This window comes from Dromaius novaehollandiae, chromosome 24 (genome assembly GCF_036370855.1).
Source record: "Dromaius novaehollandiae isolate bDroNov1 chromosome 24, bDroNov1.hap1, whole genome shotgun sequence".
Taxonomy (NCBI): Eukaryota; Metazoa; Chordata; class Aves; order Casuariiformes; family Dromaiidae; genus Dromaius; species Dromaius novaehollandiae.
Window position 1 is genome coordinate 2,441,632 of NC_088121.1, and position 17,362 is coordinate 2,458,993.

At 35.1% G+C, this 17,362-nt stretch overlaps 1 protein-coding gene across 35 annotated transcripts in view; it reads left to right on the top strand.

Moving 5' to 3' along the window:
- Positions 1-17,362, top strand: part of MORN1 (MORN repeat containing 1) — a 220,845-nt gene that overhangs the window by 2,804 nt on the left and 200,679 nt on the right. For 31 of the 35 annotated variants that reach the window (XR_010392799.1, XR_010392789.1, XR_010392796.1 and 28 more), the window contains exons 4-6: positions 1,562-1,655; positions 16,926-17,044; positions 17,211-17,345. Coding sequence is in view for 3 of the 35 variants with exons in the window: in XM_064525443.1 (XP_064381513.1) it covers positions 1,562-1,655; positions 8,331-8,399; positions 16,926-16,985 (223 nt within the window). In the remaining 32 variants the exon portion in view is untranslated. Of the gene's footprint in view, positions 1-1,561; positions 1,656-8,330; positions 8,405-16,925; positions 17,045-17,210; positions 17,346-17,362 lie in introns of all 35 variants that reach the window. The other 4 variants (XM_064525443.1, XM_064525444.1, XR_010392793.1 and 1 more) reach the window with 3 other exon arrangements.

The following is a 17,362-nucleotide window of genomic DNA, read 5'->3' on the forward strand; positions in this document are numbered from 1 at the left end:
GAATTTGGGGGTGGGAGGTGGGTGTGTAGTGTGTTTTTTTTGTGTGTTCTCTTTTTTTTTTTTTTTTTAATTAAGAAAATGGAACACTTTAAACATGAACTGGCATTATGAACTTGTTTCAAACTGTATATATTTTTAGAATTGAGAATTAAGTTTCGAGTCTATCAATGGATGATTGCATATAGAGAGTAATTGACCTCAGAACAGATATGACTCTGGAAGCTTGAGTTCTGGCTTGATGGACTGTAATGTCCACAAAGTGCTGACAGTCACAGAGTAGAATTGCTGCTTTGCTACAGTTTAGCAGAGATATAGATCAATAAAGAACTTGAATAGCATGGAGAGAGTGGAAGAGAGATCAGTTCTTGGCTGCCTCTCAGAAAAAAACAGGGAGTATCTAATGAAACAGGTTGGAGACAGGTTCAGAACAAACATAAGAAAATAGTTCTTTGCACCTTGTGTAGTTGACTTCTGGAACCCTTTTTCAAAGGACATTGTGGATCATAAAAAGGGATGGAATTGGGTAAGGTCATTGTAGAAAAATCCACCAAGTTCCTATATACATAGAAACCACATTGGGCCTCTGAAAGTCCTTGAGCTGGGAAAATTTGTGGGTTTAGAAACTACTGGGGGAATTTGCTGCTGCTCTTCTCTAGGCATACACATGTGGCCACAGTTGGAAAGCAGGTATATGACTGGACTTAGCCAGTACCTTTGTTCTTACTTTTTGTGTTCTCATATCTTGCAGTTCACAAGTTGTAATTGCTTTGCAGTGGTATGTGCTTCAACTGTGCACTTAACCAAGTTATGCTAGTATTTATAATTAGCTCTAGATAATTACCTAGGCATCTGATTTTTAATAACTTTGTTTAGAATATTGTGATGTAGATGCAGTATAGTTTAAAATGATGGCTGATCTCTCCAAAATGTTACATTTAAACATGACCTGATGATGTTCTAGGGTATGAAAAATGCTAGATTAAGCTTAAATTTGCCCAGAATTTTGTCATTCCACTTGCAGAAGCCTGTGAACCATTGAATCTCTAGAATTAAGACATTTGTCTCCAAAATAATAATCTTTTGTATAATAATCTTTAATCTTGTTCAGAATTAACAACAGTCTTACCATAGATTAAATTAGTGACCTGTCATGTTTGCTGGTATCTTGGTTTATTATTGGTTGCAAAGGAAGTTGTGCTGAATTTTTGCTACTGACTCACAGATGGCTCTGATACAAATGTTGCTGAATACTTACCTGAAATGATCAGGATTGAAATGAATAAACAAGATCTTCATTTCTAGCTTATTGAGGGGGCAAAAGATTCTTTCTCCCAGATGACAGGTTAAAATGTCACACTGAAGTACTGAACTGTACTAGTCACTTGAACCCCAAAGAAAGGGCCATGATATGACTGTGGACTAAACTTAATTACCACAAATTTGTCTGCCACTGCTACTTGTTGTCACTGGCTCATTCTCAGCCCTCATTATCTCCAATAGCCTGATCTACCAAGTCACCAAACATCTCTTCCATTAAGAATTTCCTATTTGTTGTTCACAGTTTTAGGAACGAAGATAAGTGTGAAGGAGATTGGATTCTAGACCAGTGCCAAGGTCATGGGATATTGCATTGTGCTGATGGAACAATATATGAGGTATATAAAGAAGACTTATGAAAAACTGTGCTGCCTTATCTAGAAATTGAAAAACTGTGCTGCCTCATCTAGAAATGTTCAAAAAAATCGTAGTACAGGATGCTCCAAGTAGGCTGACCAAAAAGTCCATGTTTAGAACTAGCACTGTTAGTTCACATAACTTGATTAAGAAGTGGGGACTAAATTTGTTATCTGTGAAGAGATTTTAATTTTTCCTTAATGTATTCTACTACTATTTTATACAGTTGAATCTGAGATTCAATTTCAGTTTATGATTTTTCTTGAATGTGATCATCAGTCTCCTTGGGAATTATTTCTTGTGACCGTTATATGGAGTACTCCTTATTTATAAAACATGAGTAAACAATTTTTTAAATTATTTTCTGATGTGAGTATTCAAGAACTCATCTTCATAACGTCTTGAGTCTGCAAACGTCTTGTGCGCACATGTGTGTATATGTATGTGTGTAAATAATCACAGACCAAATATAAAAAAGGGAGTCACAAAATTAGGAGAACTTAAGCAACTGTAAGTTGCTACCTGCAAGCAGTGCAATTAGAACATGTTCTAGGAAATGGTGGCTGGATGTGTCTAGTTTTCTACCGCTTTCTACCAGCATTTATATAAAATGCAGCTAAATGAAACTGTACTACTTAAAGCACATAGCATATTGTTCCTTATTTCGCCGAGACAGAGGAGAGTTGGATAAAGCCCCTGTGTAAACAACTGCAGTGTACACCAGCATGGCAGGGTGCTTAAGTTTGTCTGCTGTTTCTACTTTGTCAGAGGCTATAGTCTTGAAGCTTCATGTTTTTTATTGATTAAAATAAAGATAGCTAGGTAAGAGGCACATATTAAAAGATGCTTAGCTTGCCTGTTTTCCTAATTAAATGGCACTCATAAGTTTATGAAAACAGTATGTAAAGTTAGAAGCATCAGACAATACGTTTTGAGTAAACTAAACAATGGGATACAGCGTGGTGTGAATTATTTTCCAGTAATTCTGAGAGATGAATTTTGAGGCTTGAGACTAAGGACCAAATGCCATCGTAGCATTTAGGTGTGAATTACTATATGACAAGTCAAGCATGGGATTCTGTCATTGCAATCATAGTATCTGAAGGTTAAAAAATAAATTCCAAATTCTATTACTAAATTTCTGAGAAATTGTGTTTTCTTTTTTATTTGGCATTATAGTTTTTCTGCTAAGTTTGGAGAGAGAAATTTCTGAAGTAGCAGCACTTCATACTTTGCTGTTAGTAATTTTAGTATTTGAAAACTATTTTTTTAATTACAATAGAGCTTATTAATATTTAGAATGGTAGACACTTAAACTATTTCATGACCCAGTTATCATAGTTAAGTTCAGAAACATAATACTGATTTCATCTTCTGGGTCTCTGTTCATATCTGTTTCTTTACTGACGTTGGTCGTCAGTCACTTTATTGTCAAAAAGAAGAGTCTCCTTGGGGTTAGTGAAAATTCAGAGGAATACGTGTTCAGAAGAGCCAAAAACTATATGGAAGGCTGCTTGATATGAATTTACTATGTATCTCTAGCCAACTGACGTCTTTTTACCCTCTGAGCATGAAATTACGACCAAAACTCTACCAAATCCTGTTTATGCAGTTAAAGCAGGGTGTATAGCAGTTCAGTCTGCTATTGATCTATGTATAAGTAGATACCCTGACTTTTCAGTTAAGAGTTTTTTCTACCTGTCAGCACCTTCAGATTTCTGTTAAATACACATTAAAAATTTGTAGTTAAATTTTGTAGTCTAATCTAAATTTAATAAATATGGATTAAAAATCTGTGTATATCTTTAACATATGAAAGTTGGGGATTAAAATCAATAGGACGAGAGTCCCAGCTGTCTAATAAATATTTAAAATAGATGAAGAAACCGATGACAAAAATAGGTACAAGTGCTGTTGTGCATTGATTGTTTCATAATAAAGTAACAACTGGGGTTGTTATAGTAGCTTTTCAAATTCTTGATATTTTACATATGTGTATTTGTGCGCATGCACACACACAGTTTTGTACCACTGGGTGTCTCTCCAGTTTGTGTTTTGAGCTTGAATTACTAAATTCTTCAGGCTTACACTTGTTTAGAAAGTGGTCTGTCTCTGCAGGGTTGTGTTTAGTACCGTAGTTAAGTTTACACTGGATATATGCTCAAAAGTGACAAGATAATTTGGCAAAAATAGAAGTAAATCCCTCACAGTCCTGTCAACAGTATCTTGTTGACTTGTTTAGCATTTATATGATGTGGAAAACAAACTTAAAAGACAGAAACTTGATGTAAGTATTCACTCAACATACACTGTTTTCAAAATATCTAAATAAACATAAAACAATAAAAGCATATGCATACTTTTTTTTTTAATTTAGTAGTTTAGTGTTCTTTTTAACCTGTTACCACAGAATTATGAAAGACCAACCAGCATTTTGGAAATGTTCTAAAAGTCATGCCTGTGACCTAAATCTTTCAGGTGAATGCAGTCTGCAAATTTCATCTCTTTCAGCATGCTGCTCCTAGAGCCTCATTCCTGGAGGTGATAGTAATATAAATGTTGCTATGCTTTCTATCTTTTTGCTCAGAACACTTTCTTAGATTTTAACCATCTTCTTTGGCTGTGGCATTCTCTGACAATTTGCAGTGTGCCTAGTCAATTCTTTCACTTCAGTTTGGGAAGTGGACAGAATATATTTTGAGAATAGCATTCATGAATTTAGGGATATAAAATTGCCAACACTGCTTGTTTTCTCAGGTAGTGGTCAGTTTTGATAGTTATTGCTATAACTGCTAGTTATTTGTAATCACTATCACTTCTTTTAGTGATTTAATGTTGTGAGTGAAATATTGACAAATACTAAGTGATCTGTTAATCTTTGGATTTCTGTACACAGTTTATTTCAGTGCCTTCCTGACAGAACACTGTAGACAAAATGGTTAAGATAATTTTAGGAAAGCTTATATTAAAAAAAAAAAACAAGTTTTACATTCAAGCTATTGTTATAATAGTTTGAAGATAGTATCACAATATTGCAGTAGAACAGTGTATGCAACACTCGAAAAATCAAGGCAGAGTTCCAACCAAAAGTGAGTCCTTCAACTATAGAAATGAATACAAAATATGTGAGAACTAATCAGAGGAATTGCCTATGCACAGCGCAGGCACCTCAAACCCTGTTGTAACACAAATGACAAGATTTGCTTGTGTCCACAAAAAGGCAAGCCACCAAGGAAAACTTGAGCTGAGAATCTAGAAATTCACTGTCTGCTTTGTCCATGTAAGGTTTTGCAGATATAACTTCAAAGTTTGTTTCATATGGTCTTAACGAGTATCAAACTTTATTTATTGCAAATCAGTTAACATATGCATGTTTCACACAAGTAGTTCTGTGCCTGTAAACTGCAGCTGTATTGATTTTGAAAAATTGGGGATTTTTCTCTTTAATGAAACAGTACTTTGGATATGCTGAAGTAGTTTGACAGAACGGAAAGAACATGGACAATATTTCAGACGTTAGGATGTACTTTTGTTAGTAGTAATTCTAACATGGCATAGACTATGTTGAATAGTGACATGAATGTTGAATTCATCTCTTATATTATTTTAGCTGGAATAATGTGAAGGCTATGTTTTAGATCAATCTTTGGCAAATGATAAATTAAAAATAAGTGAATGTTGTCAATTACTAGCATTTTAAGTCTGTGAATCTTCAGAGGTTCAGGTCGATTAAATGTCCAGTAAACAAGCAATAGTGGAAACAATATTGACAGAGGAATCTGATAATGACAAAATTCAGGTTTATCCACTGCATAACTATAACACTAATTTCATGTTGAGGAAAAATGTCAAGAAATGAAAATGAGGAAACTAACTGAATAGTAGGAATTATATAACAAAACAATGCCACTGAAAGCTTCCAGTAGATAAAAATGACCTGGGATGTGGCCTGCTATGTGCTGTTTGGTTTTGGTGCTTTTGTATGTGCACACATTTGAGAATGGAAGAAAGCATAACAAAATGTAAATGAAGTTCGCAGAGGTTAATGAAGTGAAACACTTATTTTCATGCAAGTGTTTTCTTTCTGTGATTTCTCCTTTCTGGCTTCTGCATAAGTCCCAGTAAGCAGATGCTGCGTTCCATTCTGTCCCTGTTGCTGCTACTTTGTGTGTGTTGGCTGTGTTTAGTTTGTCTTTCTTCCCAGAGGAAGGCCTGCTGTTTGATACACCTGTTAACTACAGTAAACAGGTGGCTAGCCTTATGGGCTTTTTTCACCCGCAGGTTTTCTCTCCCCCTGCCTCAAAATCCATTTGGGTTTTATTACCTGTTTGGAAGACTCATAGTTTCTATTATCATGCAAATTATTTAAATTACTGGAACTTCAGCTGCTCAGAATTATATTGCATGGTAGTGGATAACATGGAATTTGTAGATACAGTAAATGGTCATTCCCAAATATTGATTAAAATGACAATATAATGATAAATAATACAAAAAATAGACAACACTCTTGCTGACAAATATTGTGAATGAGACACTGCACTAATAAATGTTGAGCTCAAATGTTACTTTAATTCCTTGTGGATCGGTTCACTGATGATTGCATCAGTCATAAACCTATTAACTTTTGAAAGTTATTGCATCCCAGCAGTGCCCTGGAAATGTGCTAGACACATTTCTGAATGCATATTCTGTGCATTTAATTGTGTTTTGTAGTTGTTTTCTATGATCTTTAGCTGATACATAGCTCTGATGCTTGATAATAATGTGACAAGAAGACAGTAGGAAGATGTAATTAGCAATATTCATGTAAGAATAAAGACCAGTAATTCAAAAAAGCCTTATTGCTGTAGTTTACTCAGATTTTGCTATAATATACAACATTGTACACTGAGGATTTGCTGCAAAAATGCACATTATGACAAGCTGTCTTGCTAAAGAGAAACAGAGCTGAATGCTTTCCTGACTCAACCTAACAGACAGATCAGCATGGCAGGTCTTCACTTGATATCTTCCCTCTAGAAAATAGATAATGAAAGAGAAGGAGAAGGATATCCTTCAGAGAAGGATAGGGTAAGGTTGTGATAAAGATGCTTAGCAGAATTAAACCCACAAAAAACCTAACCAGGGAGGAAGCTTGTGTTTATAAGGGGTGTTGAAGTACCAACAGAATTACTATTTTGGTCTTATTTTGAAATGCAGGTTGAGAGTAAGGTAAAGTCTGTCAGATCACACACATTCCTATGTTAAAATATGCCAGTGAAACATTATCCTCTAGTATGTCTCAAATAAAATTATTTTAATACTTTAATATTTTTATTTCACTCCATATAAGGATCAAAAGCACTGAAACCCACTTGGGGTGGGGATGGGGAGTGATAAGTACTTCTGACCCATTTACAACACCTTTTTTATTCATGAGCAAATGTTTTTGAAAAACTTGCCACACAATGCAGGGAGTAGCTAACATTAACCTTTTTTTTTTTAATTCCTGAAAAAAGCCTAAAAAAATTATATCTGTCAAAGTTAGTATTTGATGAAAATCTTGTTTAATAAGAAACTACCCCAAGTAAGGCCACATGTTGAATGTTTATAGTTATTTACTGGTTAGTTATTTACTTGGATCTAATTGTTTCAAAGTTGTCACTTAGGGGCCAAATTCCTTATATATATATATGTGTGTGTGTGTACATATATGTATATATATGTGTAATATATATATATAAAAAATTTTTTTAGGTACAAAGTGAGTTGTGCTAGCCTATTTAATAAGGCCATTGTAGAAATTAATATGATAATGCAATCTTGTAAAATTATTACTATTTGTTTGCTACATGCTCTTATCTATGTATTACCCATAATATTTAATTGTTATTTACATAAGTTCCACATAAACACATTCAATTTAGAGTTTAGAAACAATCATATTGTGCAGTTACCAGACAAAATTCCTTGTTACTGATCCTTAGGTTAAGAGGACTTCTCCAGTTGATACCTAACTGACAAACAATTTTGCCTTCATCATTTACTATTGTTCAAGAGCTGCTTTATTGCTCTTCTGGTCTCCATTAGCAGATTGCAGTTGTTCCTATTTTCTGTATCTTTGAATTGCAGAAAGTACAGGGTCTTTTCCACAGGGCTTTAATTAAAGATGGGACAGGAAATTTTGATGGGGGGCGGGGAGGCATAGACCTCCCTCCTATCACTGGAAGCTTTTAGCTTTTTCTTTTTCTCTGCTTCCTGCTCCCCTGTTTTGTTTGTTTACTAACTGGTAGCTTTTTATTCTGGAGGCCCCTATGTCACGCTGGCTGTTCACATCTTTGTTTCTCTGCATAACCATGTGATGTGTAGATAGTGTTTATGTGCATGTCAGCATTTCCAAAGCTTGCATGTGTTGCATTGCTAAGCAACTTTGAGGAACACTTATCTCTCATCCTTATGCCATCTGGAAAAGAGGATTAGACAAGGAAATGTGTCAGAGAGGCAAAGGCAAATCAAAGTAAGAGGTGGGTTAATTACTTAGAATGAGTGACATTAATAGCAAGCAATCATGAGAACTAACTGAATGTGAGCAAATGCCTTTACAGGTAGTGATAAGGAGCCATTGTGAAAGGTGGCAGATTTTGTTGTTTTCCTCCTCTTTTTTTCTTCCTTAGGTGTTAGGGGCTGCAGTTCCTTCCAGAGAGAATAGTACAGAACTAAATACTACTGTATGCTTACATACGGTAAGGTAAGATGAAGGCCCCTATGATTTCACTACATTGTTTATATACAATTCCATTTTTTCTAGTTTTTCTAATTTCTTCTAGTGCTCTGTTCCAGTTGTTAGGTATATTCATGAGTGTAACTAGCTGACTAATGTTTTGAAGGTTTGCTCCAATAGGTGGAGAAGACATTACTGTAAAAGTGCTGGTGGCAGCCTGAAGCTTGTGCATGTTAGAGTTGCAGATGGTACTGCTATCATTGGGAGAAATACAACCCTATCTTCTGCAGGATTTAAGTAGTAATGGAAGGAATAGACCAAAGCAGGTGATATCAGAAGCTAATTTCCAAAGAACTACTTTAATCATCTTTGCTCTTCTAGCTTGCACCCCTAGCTGCTACGGGTATAAATAAAGTGTCAGAATTTTAGCTGCTAAATCTATCTGGAATTCAAACTGGGTTCACACAAATTCAGAATTATAGTAGCACTTTATTTTGTACATCTGCTGTTATCACACAAAAAAGCCAGAAATCCAACTTAATAGAAGATCATGTTAGATTTTCAGTATTCTTGTTCTCTAGTTCCTTATGTCCTCTAACACTGAAAGAATTGTCTGACAGCAGAACAGGGTTTAGTACTGCAGATAGCCAGTGGCATTTGTTACTGAGCTGTTTTACTTCCCATACTGGGGCTTTTGCCTATACATTGACCATTGTCTTATCAATTCCTTATCAGTTTCAGCACTAAATTATTTCAAAAATACAGGAATGATTCACACTAATTTTCAGTGCCAGCTGTATGCTTCAAGATGGTTTTTAATGCAAATTTCAGTAAAAGATCAGCAGGAAAAAGTGAATAATCTGCAATCACGATAATATGCTCTCTTCTAACATTTGAAACTGAACACAGTGTTTCCGATTCTGACCTTCCCTGTACTGTCAGCAAATACCCATGAAATTTCAAACAATTTAGTACTGAACCACAAAGGAGTCAGCTGACTCTGCTGTCCATTACTGGTAGCTGTGAACTGATCGTCTCAAGATTACATTTTCAGTAGGGAGAGATTCACTGGAAAAACGGCACATATTCATATAATTTATTATTACACCATGATGAGTATACACCAAGTTTGAGGTTGCTAGAAAGCTAAGGTGTGACCAGATTAAGCTTTTTTTTTCTTTTTTTTTTTTTTCTTTTTTTTTTTTTGGCTTTGCAACATTAGGAATTTCTAAACCTTGTGTCTTTTGCATAAAGAGGATGCAGCCCAGATTTAAATCACTGAAGCTTTTCAGAATTGAATTTGGTGCACAATGTCACTCTTTATATACTTTAAAAAGCAAAATAATGCATGATTTTGCAAAATAATGCATGATTTTGCATGTGACAAACCAGTTATTCCTGGCATTGAATACCATGTAAAATAGGAACTGGAGCACCTCACATAACAGTACCCCACTGTAACAAACCTTGGACAAGAAATGCTCGATTCTCTCTTCCCCCCAGCTGCCCCCTCTTTTAGAGGGTATACTGAGGAGTGCCACGTAATACTTCCTTGTTGTGTGGTCTCCCATTCAACATTTCACACAAATGTTGGAAGGGTGTTTATAAAGAGCCTTGAGGACCACCCACTTTGCTATTGAAAATCCTCTGAAATAATCCCTTCTTTATAATCTAGCTGTGTTGCAGTCCAAATTTAAAATCAGTGTGTATTTCTGTTTAAAGGGGTAGTGGGGAAATGATATATTCAATGGATAGGGCACTATAATCCATTGTTTAGGTGTCATCCATGATGGACTGTGAATCAGTGGCTACCCTGCTGGTACATACATTCATTATGCTCTCCAGTTATTATCAAGGCTTTGACATAACGATTTGGTTGTCCCTCTGTTGATTAATGTGATCTGGCTATTGTATTTAGCATCCTCTGAGTACTCAGTTCCAGAATGCATAGTTATAGGAGCAAAGAGGATAGCTATCTGAGTGAGATGTTTGCTGGAGGGAGGGAGCTATTCATTCAAGTTAAATGTATAACCGTAGTGAGATAGCAAATGTTGTAATGGATTTTGTTACAAGAGAGAAATCTTTTTTTTTTGTTTGTTTGTTTGTTTTAATAATGTTGTCTTTTTCATTTTGAAGTCAGAAAATGGTTTGGTATTAAAACCATTATCTTATTCACAAAAGTAGCTTAAAAAATAGCATTGTTGTCCTGCTCGGAAAACAGAGGTCCCAGCATGAAAACCCGTAAATAGCAAGTTGTCACTTTTGCAGTGAATTAGTCATCTTATCCATGAGCTGCTCTTCATGTTCTTTTACATACCACCATAAGTGAAAATTAATTGTATGATTAAGTTCTAAATTTCTATAAGTTTAGGTTGCTTTTAGAACATAATGTTTGCTTTCTGAATTGACAAATGGTGGTTGTACTAGGTAAGGGGATTTATTTGCTATAGTAGTAATATACTGTTGGGCTGACTGAAAGAGTTTAAAAAAAAAACACAAGTTTTTAAGAAAAGATTTTTCTAAAGAATTTTTTTACCTTTTAAAATGTGAGTAATCCACTGTATTTTTTTCAGTTTAGAACTGGATGAAGGATAGATGATATTCATGCCTTGAGGCTTCCAGAAAGTTTCTGAAATCTTTCTGTGAATAAAAATTGTAAAATAAATAAGTGGGGGGCATCAGGCAGTTAGGCTGATCGTAGATGAAATTCTTTTGTAAAAATCATGGTTGCACCATCTTGGAGTTGTGGGAGAAAGGATAAATGAGCTAAATCAGTTTGTGAGAATTAGTATTTCCTTTATTTTAGACTGACACTGTATATGCAGAGTGCTGAACAAACACAAAAAATAGTTCTTTTTCTGGAAAGAGATACAGTGCAAAATGAGACATCACCATAAACACACCAAGTGCATGGAAACAATGAGTCAGTTTTAGTCAGCATGAGAATCAGTGGTCCAAACTTAACCATATACTGACTTCTGTTAAGGTTTTCATTGTGTTGGTTTCATTTTCTTGTTTTGTTGCGAAGAGTACTAAAGAGGCTTTTGAAAAAGAATAATGATATAACTTTGCAGATGTTTGCAAAGAGCTTCCCTCATGAGGGAAAGTATAAAGATTGAAAAAGTAACAAATGGATATTAGTTGGCAGTTGAAAGTTGGAACTAACATTTCAACAGTGGCTGTAAAAAGCCAGGTCATGAATGGATGAAGAAATTAAGAAAGTAAAAGGATGGCATGGTCAAAGCAAACAAGGTTAATTGTGTGCATAAGTGTTTTGAATGGATGCGAGTTTAGAGAGAGATGCTTTAAGGCCAGAGGGAAGTGAGTAACAACAACAGACATGAAATGAGAGTAGTAGTAGAAGATTATTAATAAAAGCATGTGACTAGACTGGGAAGTATGTATCTTATAACCAAAATGTTTCTAAATCTTGCAGATCTTTTTATCTAAACTGTTTTAAGGCCTAAAAACGGTTGCAGTTTGAAAATAGTATCCAGGTTATGGACTGGAGAAACAGGCAAGATGGTGGCAATATCCATCACAATCCAGATAAGAGGTAGAAGGAAGCCTTGGGAAAGAATTCTGTTTTGAGCTTTAATTAGTTGGTAGAAATGTTAGGTGAGGTAGATAGAAGGGTTTTTTTTAATTTGGACAGAGTGAAGCAAGTTTGCAGTTGAATAGAAATTTTGTGGGTGTTAGCGTACAGGTGGTAGGTAGCTGTGTCTGTTTGTGAAAAGTGTTATCCAGAGGCTAGGTATTAGCTGGAAAAGAAAAGAAGCAAGGGCGGTGGAGCTTCTGCACTAAATGGAAGGAGAATGATTGGGATTTGAAGACTTGGGCGGGGGAGGGCATGGAGAAGAACTCAGAGGTGTGACTAACGGAAACCATGCGAGAACAATATTTTGGAAAGCATATAACTGACAATGTGAAAGGCAACTGTTAAGCAAGAGTGAGGATGTAGTGTGTTGACATTTGGCACAGGAGACTTAAGTGAGAGATCCTTTTTTAGAGGGGAAAAGAAGAGAAAATCAATTTGAGAGGACTTGAACAGGAATTGGAGTAGACAGACTGAACCTGTTACATATAACTGAAATGATTAGTCTGGATGTGAAAGGGAATAAGGAGCAGAAGTAGTTTGAATGGGAGACAGCAGAAAAGAAATGATGTGAGGACAAGATCAAGGAAGAAATTGTCAGTTTAGGGAAAAACAATAAAAATCAACAGAAAAGTATTTACCTTCTATTGTAAATAGGTAGTAAGGGGAAGCCAGAGGAGGTATTCTAAGGAAGAATGATCAGGCAAGGCTATTCTTAGCAAATCAATTTTCATAATCTACTTTCAAGAGAAGTGAACATTTAGACAAAGATATGGAAGAAGAGGACTAAAAAAAGATGAGGTTATGAAAATCAAATGCTAGAATCTGACTATGTGACTTTTCTACCCATCACATAGAAGAGAGAATCTAGAAATGTATACATTTCTGACTATTACTTCCTCCATCATACTTCGAATGTTGTGCAAGAGGGAGGAATAAAAAATGATTCTAAAGGTATGCAGCAGAGTGACACTTCAAATAGTCTTGTTTTCTGTGTTGTCCTGTAGCTGTGATAACAACAGGAGTTGTTTTCAATACTTGTAGCAACCTATGCCTCCAAATTAATCCCCTTTTTTTTTTTTCATTTGGGTTCAATGAAGTTTACCAGGTTAGTTAAATATAGGCGTTTTCATAAAGTGTTCACAGTGTTAAATTGGACAACAAAATTTTTTTTCCTTTTTTAGTAGCGTCACAGTTGATGACTGGTTAGTTTTTGTTCATGAATGTTTCCATAAAAGTCATGGTGTAAACATTGAGTCTGTACTATTAGGAATAGTCCCTAAGGCCTAAGGGTAGCTTGTATGACATGGCTACAAAGAGATGCCCAGAGAAACCAGGAGTGGCTGTGAATCAGAGTTCTCTATTAGCAATGTTGTTTCTCCTGTTGCTGAAACAATAAGCAGTAACAGTCTGCAGTCTTCTCTGAAATTGATTACAAATACAGATTACAAAAATTACAAATACATCTAAAAATTGCCCTGGAAAAAGGTGTTTCAGATTAACAAGGATTGTGTAGCCTTTCATTTTAAAAACAAAGCCAATAATAGCTTTTATTTAGGTTGTTATATTTTCAAAGCATAAATATCGACTAGTAAAACTACTTACACCAGGAACTTCAACTGTTTTTCTGTGAGATAATTCCTGGATCATCTCCTGTGTGTGTAGTCAATGCCATATTTGCTGCTGGCTAAAGTCAAGACTTTACACTTAAAAATCTTTGCAAAGCTGTATTCCCTTTTCTTACATATTCAGTTTTTCTTACTTTGCTTTACAATCAAAGAATCATAGTTTCCAAAATTTTTAAGTATTAAAACAAAATCTTTGTACTTATCCAGTAGAACAGTCATTTCTATAGGTCTAACAGTCCTGTTATACTCAATAGTACATGAAAAGTAGAATGGCTTCATGGGCAGTGTTGAGATCATCTGTGTTCTCAAGTCCTTACTCCAGCACATACTTGCTTTTTGGCTTGGGGAAGCGAATTAAAGTTTGTTTGTTTTTGGTTTGTTTTTTGGGGAGGATTGTTTGTTTTGGTATGTAGCCACTAACAGGAATTCATAATAAAAGCTTCTCTTTGCTGCAGAAATGAAGTATATTTAATATAGCAGCTCAAGCAAAGAAGACTGTTTTGTTTTAGTTTTGTTTTTGGGATTTTTTTTTGGCCCCCAAATTATTGATATGTTTCAGGGATCTCCTGTCGCTCTTTATCTTCAGCTTCAGAATGAAGGAGAGGTCTGTGAATGTGAGAATACACTCATATCTCTTTCTGCTACATAAAGAAAATGTTTCACAGTTGTAGTAGAGAATGAAAATTACAGAATAGGGCATTGAATTTTTTTCTTTCTTTCAAAGGGATGGTAAATTTCATGCTAGATCTTCTATGAGATCCATTACTTGAATTGGTCTGGCACTTCTGCTTTATTTGAAATATAAATCTAAATGGGCAGGTGGATTTTTGTTTTACCTACTAAAAATACTATTAAAACAGAACCTGCATGTGTGTGAACAACTAAATCAAGAGTCACCTTTTACAAAGTTCTAAGATGTCTTAAATAAATACACAATTGAAATTGTCATGAGGTGTCTGTCACCTATTGTTTTATATATATGAGTTGAAGGTATTCAGCACATAGCAGAAAATACTCTGTTCACCCTACTTTTTGCTACCTTTTTGCTTGTTATTGATTGAGTACCAGTACTTCTCATTGTATCAAATAAGTGCAAGTGCAGTAAAAGTCAGAAAGATAGCAAAAGAAACAAATTCTGTGTTTGTGTACGTATTCACACTAAAGTGTATTCCCGAGATAGTTTAACTTATGTCACTGGGAATTCTAAAGAATAGCTCAGCTGCTATTTTTTAAGCACAGAGCAGAAATCATTTCTATCATAATGCAGGGATATGGTCTAGATGGCTTAATAGAGGGCTTTTCTAATCCACTTGACTTCTGCATGAGGAGACTGTCTGCACAGAAGACAGTAGCTCCAATTGCAGAACAGTCAGTCAAGAGATGCTCATAAATAAGTTTTTTGCATTGCCTCACTCATATATGAATGCATCACCTTGAAGGAAATGATCTGAAAAATTTTAAGTACAGAATATATACACGTACCCTTGGTATCATGCTGCAAAACTTAAGGCACAGAGCTCAGAAGACTAGATCTGTGCAACATCCTGTTTTACAAATATTTGTATGTCAGAAGTCTCTACTGTAGGGAGGTTAGCACTCTAAGAATGAGGTATTTAATCAAAAAAATCAGAAGAATATCTTTTACCTTCTCTCCGATTTCTATTCTTAGTATTATAAGTTCTTGTAATGCTAGCTCATATTTTCCGATCCCAGGATGAAAATGTTTGTTAGAAGCATTTTCTATAAAGGAATTTTTTTTGTTGGTTTCATGAGGAAGTTTCTCACAGCAAAGTGCTGCTTTAATCCAATCAAAGTTGTAATGATAAAAATTCATGACCATGTTCAGATCCTATAAAATGTGTTGATGGGTCTCCATTTCATGATTAGTTAGCAGATGTTAACTTTAACAGGCCTTTTTTTCTGGCACTGTGAGCTGAACAATAAGGAAATGAATGGGTCTTGAAGAGATCTCTGCACAATCATGGAAGTATTCTCTTCAGATCACTGTAAGGATATATTTGAAGAGAGAAAATTTGTTCTGCTCTTCACTTTGGGTAGTTAGACTTAATTTTCCCTTTCCTCGGCAACGCAATCATTTACATTCTGTATTAAGAAATGATGATATTCCTGTTTATAGTTAAATGCATTTAAAAAATACAAATGAATCTTATGTGCATTAAAAGGTTATCCACAGTACCTCAGTGCAAAATCAATGTATCTAAGTAAGTATTTCAGGAAGGATGATAGCTTGGGTTTTCCCTTCAAAAAATCAGAAAAGTTTATTTAAAATGTAGTATTTAGAAAAGTAAAAATGTCTGCTTCTTTTTTTTTCTTCACAATTTGAGTAGAAAGTTTGTAAAGAAAGTGAAATAACTTATTCCAATGGCCTTCACTAAAAGGAATGAATATATATCATCTTTGCATCCTTCTGGGAAGACAAGTTAGCTTTTGTGTTATGGTTGTCCAAGTCAAGTACAGATGACAGTGTTAGTTCTGTGTTTGCAAGATATTCTGGAGGACACTCTGGAAGATTCGCCTTCACAAGGATTGGAAATTGGCTATCTTGGGCAGCAATAAGCCGGTTCATATTTACTGGCTTTATGTTGAAATTTTGCAACATGTTTTATCTGCCAAAGGTTCCAGTGATTTTTACCTATGTGAGTCAACTCTGTTTAGGCTGCATTTATATTGCTTTACCTTGAACATAACTACTGTGAAATTGGAAGCAGTGTTAGGAGAGGGTCAGAATCTTAGTTTTTATTTCCTTCACTTTTTTTTGTTTCCTGAAACAACAAAAATGAGTGAACAAATTTTACAGATGATGAACGCAAGAACATACCGTTTTAAGTTCGTTACCAAATTAACAAGATAACATTTTTTGCATATCACGTTAACTTAATCTTTGTTAGTGTTATTCACTAGAATGGATATATGGTAATTGAAATACCTTTTAATGCAATGAGAGATATAACCCTAGTGTTAAGTAACTTAGTGTTACTTAAGTAACACCGGATCATTTCCTTCAGTTGATCCCAGTTTCACTGAGCTTTTGTCTTTCATTTGAGTCCTAATTTTTAACAAATTCTTCTTAATTTTAACCTTTATCATCATTGTCAGCCATTAACTTTCCTCTTTTTAGTGCTGTTCTGTTGGCCAAAATAGCTCTGTTGCTGTTTTTGGTAATATATATGGCAAAAATGCTTTATTCTCTGACTATTTGAAAACTTTGCATAAACTTGTAAAATTGTGCGGTATGGTAACAGTAGGAAATGTTTAATATGTAATTGTGACATGAAAACTATTTCTTTGTTGTTCTTTTGATAAGGTGAGAACAGTCGAGGTTTGGAGATCTGGACCACCATCAAAACCCACCAAATTCTCTTAGCTTCTGCTGCTAGCTTCCTTGAGTTAATTGAAGAAAACTCCTTTGTGTACCTACTGTGTGTAAGAATCCTTTTCATTATGTATATCCCTTGATTAACATGTGGATGCAGTAATCAAAAATATTAGCAGTTGTTCATTTGTTGATGTATTCTTCCTCCCTAATTAATCCTAGCTTTACTTGACAGTTGCTTGTTTGGATGAGCTTTTTGGTTTTCTTTTCCTGCAGCATTTCTTCTGAGCTCTTCCTGCTCCTCACAAGGCTGAATGCCATTCTTCTGGAAGGCATGTTCCTAAGAGACATTGTCAGTAGAACTCTGAGTAAAATGGATTACAAAGGGCATTGATTACCCTTCTGAAGATGGTAGGAGGAGTCCCATT